The sequence below is a fragment of the Heterocephalus glaber genome, unplaced genomic scaffold, assembly GCF_053883595.1.
Source record: "Heterocephalus glaber isolate CG9 unplaced genomic scaffold, H.glaber_assembly_v1.0 deba00001497, whole genome shotgun sequence".
In the NCBI taxonomy this organism is placed as follows: Eukaryota; Metazoa; Chordata; class Mammalia; order Rodentia; family Bathyergidae; genus Heterocephalus; species Heterocephalus glaber.
The window spans coordinates 18,713,924-18,728,140 of record NW_028258320.1 but is presented as its reverse complement, the minus strand read 5'-3'; the positions used below and the strand labels follow the sequence as shown (position 1 = coordinate 18,728,140).

The window sequence follows — 14,217 nt, the reverse complement described above, 5'->3', positions numbered from 1 at the left end:
CTTTGCCTTAACTCCCCCTCCCCTCCCTATGTACAAAAGCTTTGTTTCCATTTTTTTCCTTCTATTTTCACTTTTCTTTCCTTGTCCCTTCCTTCCTTCCTCTCTCCCTCCTTTCTTGTTCCTCTTCCCATTTGAACATTTTCTTCCCATTTCCCAGCATCTATTACACATTTTAGTCCTTATTTCCACTTTCAGTATCTCACACCAGAGAAACAATGAGGTATTTATTTATTTATTTATTTTGGTATGGGGATCGAACTTGGGTCCTTGGGCTTGCTCAGCAGGCAGTGAAACCACTGAACTAAATCCCCGGCCTTCAGTGAGGTATTTAAACATGTGTGTCCCATTTATTTCATTTGGAGTATGGTCTCGGGGTCCATTCATTTAACTATAAATGTCTCAAGCTCATCCTTTATGGCAGAGTAGTACTCCATTGTATAAAAAATCCCCACATCTTCTTTATTCATTGATTGATTGACGGGCATTTGGGCTATTTCTAAGATTTAGCTATTACACACTGCTGCTATAAACATGGCCGTGCATATATCACTGTGGTACGATGCTTTTAATTCTTTCAGGAAGATATCAAGAAGAGGACATGAATGTTTATAAATACTAGGAAATTGTGTTCCTTCCCCTTTTTTTGAAGCCTAATGGGATGAATAGTAGTATTTTTGAATGTGGTTTGTTTCCAGTTATAAATTTAGAGAGTTATATAAATTACTCATTCTTTCAGAGCTACAAGTTATTTGCTTGGTTTGAGTATCTGATATCCAGTTTATTTTATTTTATTTATTTATTTTTTTGGAACTGGGGATTGAACTCCAGACCTTGCATTTGTGAGACAGGCAGCGGCACCTCTGAGCTAAATCCCCAGCCCCTGGTACCCAGTTTAAGTTTCTGCCATGGGATACATATCATGGGTGTTCATGGGTGTTTATTTTCTAAGACTTAATAATTTATCTTTTTTTTTTGGTACTGGGGATTGAACTTGGGTCCTTGCACTTGTGCAGCAGGCGGCGAAACCACTGAGCTAAATCCCCAGCCCAAGACTTAATAATTTATGATTGTAAGGGTTAAACAGCTTTATAATTTAGAGAACACACACAATTTTCTTTTAACTGCTATTGGTTGTTAACAAGAATAATGGTATAGGGCCAGGGATTTAGCTCAGTGGTCCTGCCGCCTGCCTTGCAAGCCAAGGACCCAAGTTTGATCCCCAGTACCAAAAACAAAAAAAGAATAAAGGTGTGAAGTATTTCAGTTGAAACTCTGTAATCTTAGTGACTGATTTCTTGTGATGGTTTTGAGAAAAGATATTATATTTATTTACTCATTAACTTTACTACATAATTTATTCTAATCTAAATTTTACTAATTAGATCATTTATTGGAAATAATCATCTCTTAAAGTTGAGTGTTACCTTCCACAGTGATTTGAGGCAAGTAGGGGACAGTTATGCACATTAATAAAAAAGATAGAGGAGACAGAAAATACAAGATCTGTAAGCCAACTAGTTGAGAATTAAATTAACTTTCAACTTATGGGCAACCAAGACTAAGAGGAAAGGGCCCAGGGATTTAGCTCAGTGGTTCTGGCACCGGCCTTGCAAGCGCAAGGTCCCGAGTTCAAACCCCGGTACCAAAAAAAGAAAGATTAAGAGGAAACATTTTAGGTCATATCAGTTTTATTACCTGATAAACACTGCAACTCTTCAGGAAAGAAACTTTCTGGCATTAAATTTTAAAAATGTAATTAATGTTTTGCAGTGCTGGGGATCAAACCTAGGATATTGCACATGCTAGGAGTCATTTTACCACTGAGCCACACCCCCAACCCCTGGCTAAATTTTTAAAGGAATTTATTGGAAGGATTATTTTACAGTGGAGATGAAGCCAATTATAGTATCTATAAGAGTTCTAGAAAATACTCTATATAGATTCTTATCATTAGGTGCAGATTTTTATTAGATGTTGTGTTTAGTTGCTTTTTCAGATTTAGAAATGCATTAAGTAGGTAGTTTCCTGTGTGGTCATGTATTATCTGTTTTGAAACTAAGCAATCATGGAACACATTTAATACCTTCTTTCTTAGCAAATATCAGATTATCAGCAGGTATTAGTTTTTAGTAAAAATTAACTCATATACATCTAAATAAAAATATTTTATTTTGCTTTTAGGGTGTTTGCTTTGATGTTCCCACAACTGAGTCAGAAAGGTTACAGGTATTTAAAAAATTTTTCTCTTAAATAGTTGAATGTGTTTCTCTAAAACACGGCTTTGGAAAACATAGTTAAGTATGATTATCATGTCTAAATCAATTAAGAATCCTGCATATAAAATATCCAGTTTGTCTCATAATTTAAAATTTTATAAATTTCAAACATAAAAAATGATAGAATTGTGTAATGAATCCCCATGTACACATCACTCAGCTTCAGCAGTTATCAATTCATGGCCAGTTTTGTTACCTCTCTATTTTCGTTTACTGTCTCTTTTTTTTTTTTGGAGACAGGGTCTTGTTATGTGGTTCAGGCAGGCCTCAAACTTGTGTCAATCCTCTGCCTCAGCTTCCTGAGTGCTGGGATCATAGGCATGTGCCACCATGCCTGGCTTACTGTCCCACTTTTTTGAGACAAATTCTAGGTCTTCTATCATTTTAATCATAAATATTGCCATGTCTTCTTTTTTTTTTTTTTACGGTCCTGTAGTTCAAACTTAGAGCCTTACACATGCTAGATAAGTACTTTGTCATTTAACTACACCTCTGGCCATCCTTATCTAAATGTTTAAGGACTTGAAAAAAATACTCATAGTACTATAATTAAATCCTCCCTAACAACAGTTCCTTAGCGTTTTTTGTTAAATTTCCCGTCTTCCCTCCCTCCTTCCTTTCTTGCTGGGGATAGAACCTGGGGCTTCACACTTGCAAGACAATTACTCTGCTGCTTAGCTGAACTCCTAGTGCTCCTGAATATTTTTAATTTTGAGGCCCATAAATTGCATACATTGTAATTTGATGCTTCCTAAGTCTTTTTTTTTTTTTTTTTTGGTACCAGGGATCGAACTCGGGTCGCTGCTGAGCTAAATCCCCGGCCCATCCTAAGTCTTTGATCTTTCAAAAATTTTATCGGTTCAGGGCCGGGGATTTAGCTCAGTGGTTCCAACGCCTGCCTTGCAAGCGCAAGGTCCTGAGTGCAAGGTCCTGAGTTCGATCCCTGGTACCAAAAAAAAAAAAATTTTATCAGCTGACTGAGTAAGGGTGAGGTCTTCTAGGTTGCCCAGGCTAGTGTTTAACTTTTTTGTTGTTGTTGTTTTGTTTTTTGTTTGTTTATTTTTTTGGTACCTGGGATGGAACTCAGGTACTTGTGCTTGCAGGCAGTGGAACCACTGAGCTAAATCACCCGCCCTGTTTAACTTGAGATCATCCTGCCTCAGCCTCCTGAATAGCTGGGATTACAGATGTGTACTACCATACCGAAAATCCTTCTTGTGCCTTTTTTTTTTTTTTTTTTTTTTTTTTTGCAGTACCAGGGATCAAACTCAGGACCTTGTGCTTGTGAGGCAGGTGGCAGCACCACTGAGCTAAATCCCTGGCCCTGTGTTGTGTCTTTTAATCTACAGAATATCATTCCTTTTTCCAAATATTTCTTTGTATTATATCTGTTGGAAGAAAAGCCCATTAGATCCCTACAGTGAAGACTTTGTCTCTTGCTCCCTTTTGCATATTTATTTAGATATTTCACATTTCCCCTATTTTAATATATGTGCGGAAGCAAGCACTATATACACATTTTTAGGTTTTTTGGTTTTTTTCCCCGGTACTAGGGATTGAACTCAGGACCTTGTGCTTCCAAGGCAGGCGCAGCACTACTGACCTAAATCCCCAGCCTATATATACATTTTTAAACAAGAATAAGATTATACTCTTTATGAAGTCTTCAAAAATTTAGAATATATGGGCTGGGGATTTAGCTCAGTGGTTTCGCCACCTGCTGCGCAGCACAAGAACCTGAGTTTGATCCCCAGTACCCAAAAAAAAAAAATTCAGACTATACTGTGGATACATATCTCTTAATTGTGTGATTTTTGTTTTTTTTGTGTGTGTGTGGTGGGGATTGAACCCAGGGGCTCCCATATGCTAGGCAAGCATGCTGCTATTGAGCTATATCCTCAGCCCTTATTTTTCTTTCTTTCTTATTTATTTATATTTGGTTTTTTTGAGACAGGGTCAGGGTCTTGCCTGGTAGTCCAGTCTGGCCTCAAACTTCCAGTGATCCTCCTGCCTCAGCTTCCCAGGTGCTGGGACTGCAGGTGTGTGCCACCATGCCCAGCTATTATTTTTATTTTGAGAAAAGATTAACTCACTGCATTGCCCAGGCTGGGATTGAATTTGGTATCCTCTTGCCTCAACTTCCTTGGGAATTGGGATTACATGAGTGTGCCACTGCATGTGGCCAGTTACTTATTTTTAGTAAAACTCCCTGGCATTTAGCCATCTGACCCAATTTTGACCACCAGTGTCCTATTTTCTGAAGATTAGGTTATTTCCAATAATTTTCTGTTATAAACAAGATGGCTCTGAACATTGGTGTCACTAATTTTTCATGCATTGGCATGTTTATCTCTTTGACTGTAGGCCAACACATTTGTGCATTTTTGGTCATATATTGCCAAACCCAGCAGTAGTATGTGTGTGTTTGTCTCTTCCCATTCTTCTGTCAACTCATGGTTATAATGAACAGTTAATGTAACTATCACATTTGTGATACCACCTTGATTTATACGGCTTTAGTTGTTTACTATGGTACCAAGTTGTTTCCACTAGCCCTTGGCTAGTGTTGACAGGTTTTTAATCTCCATCATCTGCTGTTTACTTCTTGGTTCTATTGATGTTATTTGCTCAGAATGATGCACTGCTTCTTAATGGCTTTTCTTTGTGCTGATAAAGCAGACATATAAACAAAGTATGGGCTTTAGTTAATAGATACAAAATATGAAAAAGGTTTCTTTACTCACTTTCTTGCTTATGGCTTCTATTTTACATTTAATTCATTCTATAAATTCCCCTAACAGGCAGAGTGGCATGATTCAGACTGGATACTTTCAGTGCCAGCCAAATTACCTGAAATTGAAGAATATTATGATGGAAACACATCTGCTAATTCCAGACAGAGAAGTGGCTGGTCAAGTGGCAGGTCTGGCCGGTCAGGCCGGTCAGGTGGTCGATCTGGTGGCCGGTCAGGTAGACAGAGTCGACAGGGGAGTCGCTCAGGAAGTCGACAAGATGGTAGAAGACGAAGTGGGAACAGAAATCGATCAAGAAGCGGAGGCCACAAATGGAGTTTTGACTGAGCAATTGATAGTTAATCTACCAGTGAGCTTGCCTATTTCTGCCTAATCATGTACATTATCCACCAAAAATTAGGGACATCATAGTTGAGGTGTGTGTCTGCTGTTTGCAAAGAAGTTGGTCGTATTTTTTTAAACAAAGTATTTCACAAGAATGGTTGTAAATGAATCTACTTATCCAGTTATACCTTTGAATAAAAACCTCCTTTTATTGTCTCTTTTCACTATGTGTTAAGAATTTTCTGAATGTAATCTTTTAAAATTTCTTCTTCGATTTGACAGTCAAGTTAACCTTATTTAAGGTTTCTTACATTTTCCAAAATACGGTGTATTTGTATTAGATCATTACTTCCATAGGTTGTGTGATAGAAAATAAGTTCCTTCTATGTTAAGGGTTGTGTAAACTGGTGAGATGGTTAGTTGTAGCATTTTAAGTTCTAGATGAATTTAATTAGAGATATGCAAGTAGTGCACAGTCATTAGTTTCATCAACAGATAATTTATTGAATGTCTGCTATGTGTCCATAGCTAATCTAATCACGGGAATATAATTGTTAACAGGCATAGTGACTGTACAAATGAAATTTACTAATAGTTAATCAAGCAGTTATGATAGAGACTAAGGAACAGAGAGGTGTGGGAAGTTAAGGACCTTGTTGGGGTGTTCCTAACCAGTTTTAGAAGTCAGGAAGACTTTTTTCTTTTTGTACCAGGGATCGAACTTGGGTTCCTGCACTTGCTAGGCAAGTGACCGAACCACTGAGCTAAATCCCCGGCAGAAGACTTTTTTTAAAGAAATGATAGCCATCAGAGAAGAAAAGCAGAACTATCAGTTGATCTGATATCCCATGTGTGTGGGTATGGTGGCAAGGGGAGCTTTCAGAAGAGAGAGGACTTGCAGGCAGCAGGAACAGCATAGGCAGGAAGCCAGAGGGTGAGTCTGAGGACGCACAGTTGGTTCAGTGTGGTTTGCCTGTGTTAGGCAGAGGACAGGAATAAGAGAAGGATTTCGTATTTAACAAGGAGAAGTTTTTTTTTTTTTTGGTACCGGGCATCAAACTTGGGCCCTTGCGCTTGCAGGGTAGGCGGCAAAACCACTGAGCTAAATTCCCGGCCCAACAAGGGCAAGATTTTAAAGGCCTTATCTGTATTGTTACAGAGTTCAAACTTTTTCTTGAAGATAATGAAGAAATTAAAAAGGGTTTAGGGCCGAGGATTTAGCTCAGTGGTTTCACTGCCTGCTGCACAAGTTCAAGGACCTGAGTTTGATCCCCAGTACCAAAAAAATAAATACATTTTAAAAAAAATAAAAAGGGTTTAAAGTAAAGAGTAATGTGATTAGATTTGTGTTTTAGAAAGATTATTGTGCACAGGAGACTGGATTGGAGAAGACCAGGCTGGAGGCCAGGAAACCTCTTAAGAGGTTGTGGGAGTAAACTGAAGTAGAGATGCTGCTGAGCTGAACTAATGATAGGCGATATATTTTGAGTGATGAGAACTGGGCACTTGAGAGGTTTGTTACTTATTAAGATCACACAGGCTGGGCATTTAGCTCAGTGGTTCCGCCACCTGCCTCGCAAGCGCAAGGACCCAAGTTCGATCCCTGGTACCAAAAACAAAAAGCGAAAAACACACAGCTGGATAATATGTAGTACAGTGAGAATTTGAATCCAGATGAGTTTAGCTTCTGCACCAGTACTTTTGTTTGGGTTTTTTTTGGTACCAGGGATTGAACTCGGGTCCTTGCGCCTGCACAGCAGGCTGCAAAACCACTGAGCTAAATCCCTAGCCCCAACACCAGTACTTTTAACACTGGTAAATAGGAGCAGTGGATATAGAGAAACGGGTAGATTTCAGAGGGTTTTAGGCGATAGAATTGTAAAGACTCAGATCTTGATTGAATTGGAAGATGAGAATCAGAAAAATAAAATGTAAGATTTTTGTCACTGAGATGGGATACTAAGAAGAAAAGTTATATGGGAAGAGAGTAGGAATATGGCTAATTCAGGATGAGATATGTTTTAATATTGAGTAGTATATGAGCTTGTAAGGGGAGATAAACAGTGGGCAACTGTATTATAGGTCTGAAACTCAGGAGAGTTCTAGAAATAGATTTGGAAGTAATAAAAAGTTATAATTGTAGTTACTAAGGAAAGCACAGTAAGAATGAGGATTAGGGAAGGAACTCAGGTATATACCAATGTACCTAATATGTAGAAGAAAGAGGGCCCATTGAAAAGGTTGATGAGAAGAGGGCAGAAAGTCCAGGAATATAAGACTGTCACAGGAAATCAGGACATGAGGCTGAAGCAGTCATTGGATTTGGCAGAAAGGAAACTTGGCATATAAGGAGCAACCATACTCAGTACAGAGAATAGAAGTCATTTAGCAGTGAGTTCAGCAGGAAATGGGAAGTAAAGAAGTAGGGACAAGAAATATAAATATCACTTTCAGGAATCTGGCCATGAATAGGGAAGAATAAGCTAAAGCTGGAGGTAGAAGAAAGGACAGGAGGCCCTGGGATTTAGCTCAGTGGTTCTGCTGCGTGCCTCACAAGGGCAATGTCCTGAGTTCAATCTCCAGTACTGCAAAAAAAAAAAAGAAGAAGAAAGGACAGGAGATTGTGGTGGGGTCGGGAGGATGGAGCAAGATCCCTTTGAAGACCCATCAGGACAGGGTCGAGCACACAGCTAGAGATTTCAGCCTTAGATGGGAGAAGCACATCTTGGGATTTTTATCAGGAGAAAAGTATTATGCAGTTGAATTTGCATGTGTTAGGATAAAATGTTAGAGACTGAATCTGTAGTGGCTACAATTTAGTTGAGTGATTTCCTGTTGCAACACTGCATTCTGTTGAAGTCAAGGAGAGATGATTGATCAACCCAGGACATTGCACTACTGGAGGAAAAGGTGTTAAGGTAATAAGTGGAGGGTTTTGGTGAGGTGATTGGAGTCATGCTCCATGGCCTGTAGCCTGCCTAGGGATTGAAGTGGAAATGGGCTTAATAACGGCAGGGGACTCAAGGTGTATACGGGCTGCCTGGGGCCTAAGGAGTGGAGCAGTTGTGGGGGAGATAAGTGCAGGGGATGGTGGTGGGCCTGTTGGGGGCAAGGGTCACTCAGCTCAGGTAGTCGGAGGACTGCAAAACCAGGTATTGTTTAGGTGGTTTTCATGAATGTTCAAAGTCTCCTAGGATGAAGACAAGCCAGGATTAGGAGGGAAGAAGACTAAACCAGTGTCCAACATAGCAATGAATGGGGATGGGTATGAGAGGTCCTATTACCACATATCCTTCAAAAGTATGAGGGCTGTTACGTGAAAACAAAGCAGTAATGGTTTGGAAATGGATTTGAGGAAAAGAAGGTAACAAAAACACCAGTCAGGTACATGGAATGTGAGGGAATGGAAAGCTGCAGGGGCTATTTTTTTTCGATGGGCCAGATTTCAGTTAAGGCAGAGGGGAGGATGTGCAGTGCTGGACTGAGGAAACAGGGATTCAGAAAGCAGTTATTAGGAGATACATCTCAGCTCTGCAATTGTGGGGGTCTAAATTTATATTCAAGTACCTAAGCTGCATGTGTACTAGTCCATTCACTCACTCAGGTTATGTGGTATGCCCACAATGCCCCAGGCAGTATGTTCTGAGTGAATAAAGAGGACTCAGTCTCTGTCCTCAGAATTCAGTGAAATACAGAGAAACATAAGTCCATGACTAAGTGTGGTGAGTTGCAGGTTCTAAGCAAGAACACCCAGGCCAGAAGTGGGAGAAGGGATTGAGAGAAAAAGTTTTTTCAACATGATTGAGCATGAGTTAAATTAGGTAAAACAACAAAAACAACCAGGGGAAGCTGGGTGTGGTGGCTAGGTCTATAATCCCAGCACTAAGGCTGAGACAAGAAAATCCTTGCAAGTTCAAGGCCAGCCTGAAATACATAGCAAGACCTTGTCTCAACCCCCCTCACCCCCCCAACCCCACCACCGCCAATAAACCCGGGGAAGTGGGAGTGGGCACCCAGGGCGAAGCACAGAGTAGCTGATAAAACAATATGGTCTATGGGGGCTGGGGATTTAGCTCAGTGGTTCCAGCGCCTGCCTCACAAGCGCAAGGATCTGAGTTGGATCCCCGGTACCAAAAAAAAAAAAAAGGTCTAAATTATGGGGAACCATACTTTAGCTCTTATTGCTGGGAACTTCACTGAGGAAAATAGTGGTGAGAACAGGTAAGAGTTGTATCTTGGAAGGTTATTTTGGACAGCCACTGAAGGATTTCAGAGGAGAGTGAGAAAGATAAGTGTGGAGGTAAATGCCAGCAAGCTGGATGGATTTAAGGTCACCTCCCTATCAGCAGGGGTCCTAACAAGATCAAGTAATAGCTTCCCATAGTTGTGAAAGGATTGGGCAGGGAAAGTTTCCAATTGAATTCTTTCTCAGTTTTGAGCTGCACTCAGCTACTTAGCTTTGTTCTGGTCCTTCCTTATAGAACCCAGCAGCTATATGGATTTCAGATTTTGGCCTCCAGTTTGGTACTGAGTTCTCTAGTATGGTCACTCAACAGCTGCTTCAATCTGAATCAGTTACTTTGGTCTTTAGTTTTGAATTTGTAAATAAAATTAACATGTTTTATTATATTCAGCATTAGGATTTGGAATAATGAATATACATTAGGTATGAATGTCTCAGAGCTTTATTATGTGTGTTTTAGGAGTAGTGCTTAACAATAATTTTTAAAATCCATACTCCTTTTTCTTATAAGTAATACATGTCCATTGTTGAAAATCTGAAAAAAAACAGAGAAGCAGATGGAAGAAAATAAAAACCACCCAAATCACATCACTCAGAGATAACTACTGCTAACATTTTGTGTAAACTTTCGATTTCAATGTGTGTGCGCACATGTATTTGTACATACTTTTAAAATAGAAATTCTTTTCTAATTTTATGAAAAAATAGCACAACATCTAGATCAGAAGAATCTGGTCTAGCAGAATTGATAATCAAGCAGAACTTCACATTTCCTGTCAAATATATGTGACTTAATTCTTTCATTTAACTGAATTTTGGGGGGGTACCGGAGATTGAACTTGGGATTTTGTACTTGTGAGGCAGGCGGTGGCACCACTGAGCTAAATCCTTACTAAATCACTTACCTGAATTTTGTATTGCTGTCTGTACAAAATATGATAATTTGGCCACCTTTGAGCACAAAAAGGCCTTTTGCATTTTTTTGGAATTTTGGGCTTGTGCTTATTTGCAGATATGTTGCAGAGAAACTTACATACTTTATAAGCTTTGACAATTATTTTCCACTTAGTAGTGTTCCAGGGCTTACTCTCATGTTGAACATCTGTTAATAAACATATCTGTGTACTTTGTACAGCAATGTTTTGTACAGGAGCAGTAAGTATCATGTGGTTTTCTGGTTTATCACCTAGACTGCAGGTTCATTATGGCAGGGACTGGGTCTTGAGGTACTCCAAAGTCCTTGGTACAATACTAAAATCCAAGCATTTTGTCAGTTTGCTGGTTGCATTCGCTCTTGCTCCTTCCAAGTACTAAGGTGGATGATGTGCTCTCTTGCCTGAGCATCTAGTTGTAATTTTTTCCAGCTCCCCCCACCATTGCCATGTTAATATCTGATAAATATTTAGTGACAGACTACTGTGTGCCAAGCACTGTCTGAAACTTTGAGGATACAAAGATGGATACATCAAGGTTTCTGACTCAAGGATATCACAGAGTGTAAGTTAAAGTTATTGCACATTTACTTAAATTGTGAAAAATGTATTTCTTTTTCTGTGGGGGAGTACCAGGGATAGAACTTGGGACCCTGTGCTTGTGAGGCAGGTGGCAGAACCACTGAGCTAAATCCCCGGGCCCTAAATTTTTAAAACTGAAACATCAAATAATAGCTTACATGAAACTTAAAACTCTCAGATTTTATCTTAAGTACTGGGGGTTAGGACTTCAACATCTTTTGGGAATACAACTCAACCTGGAACACCAGGTGACCCTAGCCAAAGAATCACTTTGCTGATTCTTTGAAGCTGGGGATTTAGCTCAGTGGTTCTGCCACCTGCCTCGCAAGCACAAGGTCCCGAATTCGATCCCCAGTACAAAAAAAAAAATCACTTCGCTTTTCTACCTTGTCACTGTAGGTCTATGTAAAAGCAAACTTGATGGCATCACTTGTTCCTTAGGGAATACACAGAAAAACCAACTCTCATTTTCTGGATATCTGCAAGCTACAATGCTTTTCTTTGCAAAGCTGAAACAAATTGTTTCAAGGCAAGACTCTGTTAGAAATTTCCAACAGTTTTCCCTACCTTGACAACTTTGTACTTAACCCCAGCCAGTCAAGGGCTTCGATTTAGGACCTGCTTCTGAAAGCTACTGCTTCAAAAATTTAGTATCTTTCTTAATCTCATTCAAAAACTGGAAAGTCTGAATATTCAATCCAGTTCAACCAACCTTTCTCCAGAAGTCCCTTTGACCCAGGTGTCATGCTGGAGTTGGATATGCGCATGCCATGATCTTGCCATCTGCATCACTCACACCAAAGGAAACCCCATGATGGGTGGCTACTCCTAGCCTAGTCACTCCCAGCTCTCACCAGAGGAATGAATGGGGGACAAGATGGGCAGCTCTGTTCTTAAGCATCTCCATTTTAAGGGAAGCAAAGGAAATCAAGTGATTTTGAGGGCTCAGAAATTCCATATACTGTAAGCAGCCCCAACTCCACATTAAACATTTTTTATTTCCTGCTAGTTAAGGTTTACTCCCAAGGGTTCTAGGATGAAGAATGGAATTGCTTTCCCTTTACCTCATTCTCTTCATTTGCCACACTAACAATCTCCAAGGTAAGTGGATAAATGAAACATCAAAATCCTTTCTTGTAAAAAAGCCAGGAGCCTGCTGGCCAACTGAGTGTTTTAGGAGCTGGTGATTGTTTTTTTTTTGGTACCAGAAATTGAACTTCCCTTGTGCTTGCCAGGCAGGCACAGTGCCACTGTGCTAAATTCCCAAACCAATTTTTTTTTTAATAACCTCAGAAAACAGCTCTTAGTCCATTGAACACTTATTAAGTCACCAGTCTTTTAAAGATAAATAATCTCAACTTCTTTAACCTTTTCTCCCTGGTCTTATTTTTACAGCCTTCTGATTATTTCTCCTGGATCCTAAATTTTTTTTTGTACTAGAAATCGAACTCGGGACCTTGTGCTTGTGAGGCAGGTGGTGGAACCACTGAGCTAAATCCCCAGCCCCAGCCCCTAAATTTTTGATGTTTTGTTTTTATTTTGTTTTGTTTTTTCAGTACCAGGGATCCAACTCAGGACCTTGTGCTTGCAAGGCAGGTGTGGCCCCACTAAGCTAAATCCCCGGCCCTTTTTGAGATTTTAAGAGTCAAAGGCTGTATGCTATAATAGAAGCTGCATTTACATGTGAAATACAAGTACATGTGAAAGATGCTACAAGGCTACCCTGGGGGCAGGGGCAAGGTGATGATGGAGTGGATGTAGAATAAATACAGTACTAAAATATTCAAAAAACGTGCTATAGATGCCAGCTAGCACTGGCATTAATTGAACAGTTACCTTCCCAGAACCAGCAGTATGATATAAAGTGCAGCAAGCGCTGGGACTGGTAGGAAAAGGAGCCAGTCTGCAAGGTTTGGGCAGCTTACCAGGAGGATGTTGGCCCCATGACAGCTTTGTTCATCGACCTCCACTTACAACCTAATCATGTCGGTTGGTTGACTGCAACTCAGTTGTGTGGTTCATTAGATTTGTCAGCCTAGTCGAGTGCTCTCCCAGAGTCTCTTGGAAGTGAGTGGTGGTGAGGAGTGCCCTGCTATAAACTCCCTCTTTCTGGGACTATCACAGCTTTGAATTATGCTCCATTTCACAAGAATTCTACAACCTACCTCGCCTTCTGCTTACCTAGAAGCTCACTGTAGACAGGCTCATCGTGCCTGTGCACTCAGCCTGGTGAGGAACCTTTTTACTTTCTTCACTGCACGAATCCTAATTCCACCTCTCCATTCCCTTCATTGCCAACTTGCCAACCCCAAGAACCTGCTCGAGATGCTGCTTGTCTTCATTGGTATTTCCTTCCTCATTGATTTCTCAGCATGTCTTTTCCTCCAACTAGCCTTCTAATCTCCCAACCTCAGTATGAAAGGAATCATAAAAATGTTCTCATGTTATCATTAAATACAAAAATTCTCAGATTTTAAAATGTTCAATAAGAACTAATCTCGTGAAATACAGAAATAAATCTTCCAGTATTGTCCTTTGTCATATATTTTGAATTCTTTCCAAACACTTGTGACACACCTGAGTTATTTTAGTTTATTTTATTTTGGTGCTGGGGATCGAACTCGGGTCCTTGCGCTTGCGCAGCGGCGAAACCACCGCGCTAAATCCCCGCGCGCCCCCCCCCCCCATTAGTTTTTAATGGAGGTCTACTTGGTTTGGGCTCTTCTTTTACTGGTTCCGAGACTGAGTTAGGTGACTCTCTGTTCCTGGGAAACAACCACAGACCTCTCTCTTCCACATTAGTCTTTTTTTTTTTCCCCTCCACGGGGTCTCGTTGTTTCCCAGACTTTGACTTCACACAATCCTCCTGCTTGGCCTCCTAAATTGAAGGGATTTCAGGAGCATGTCCTATCGCCCGGCCATAACGCTTGAGAAAGCTAGTGAATCCCAGCCGTTTCTCACACTTGACAATAAACGCTCAGGGAACGTTTGCTGGGTGTACTTACGAACGACCAGAACCTTCTGAATTCTAATTCGTATTCAGGCTCGTGCGTTTGGCCGTCACTTGTAAAAGGTTTCTACGAGACGGTTAAGAACACCATCCTTCC

General features: G+C 40.3%; 1 protein-coding gene across 3 annotated transcripts in view; it reads left to right on the top strand.

Annotated features, from left to right (window-relative positions):
- Ddx50 (DExD-box helicase 50) overlaps window positions 1-5,577 on the top strand; it is a 37,857-nt gene extending 32,280 nt beyond the window's left edge. For 2 of the 3 annotated variants that reach the window (XM_004846174.3, XM_004846173.3), the window contains 2 exons: window positions 2,182-2,226; window positions 5,078-5,577. In XM_004846174.3, coding sequence (XP_004846231.1) covers window positions 2,182-2,226; window positions 5,078-5,356 — 324 coding nt within the window. In that variant the 3' untranslated portion in view covers window positions 5,357-5,577. The remainder of the gene's footprint in view (window positions 1-2,181; window positions 2,227-5,077) is intronic. The other variant, XM_087184783.1, reaches the window with a different exon arrangement.
- Window positions 5,578-14,217: the final 8,640 nt, after the last annotated feature.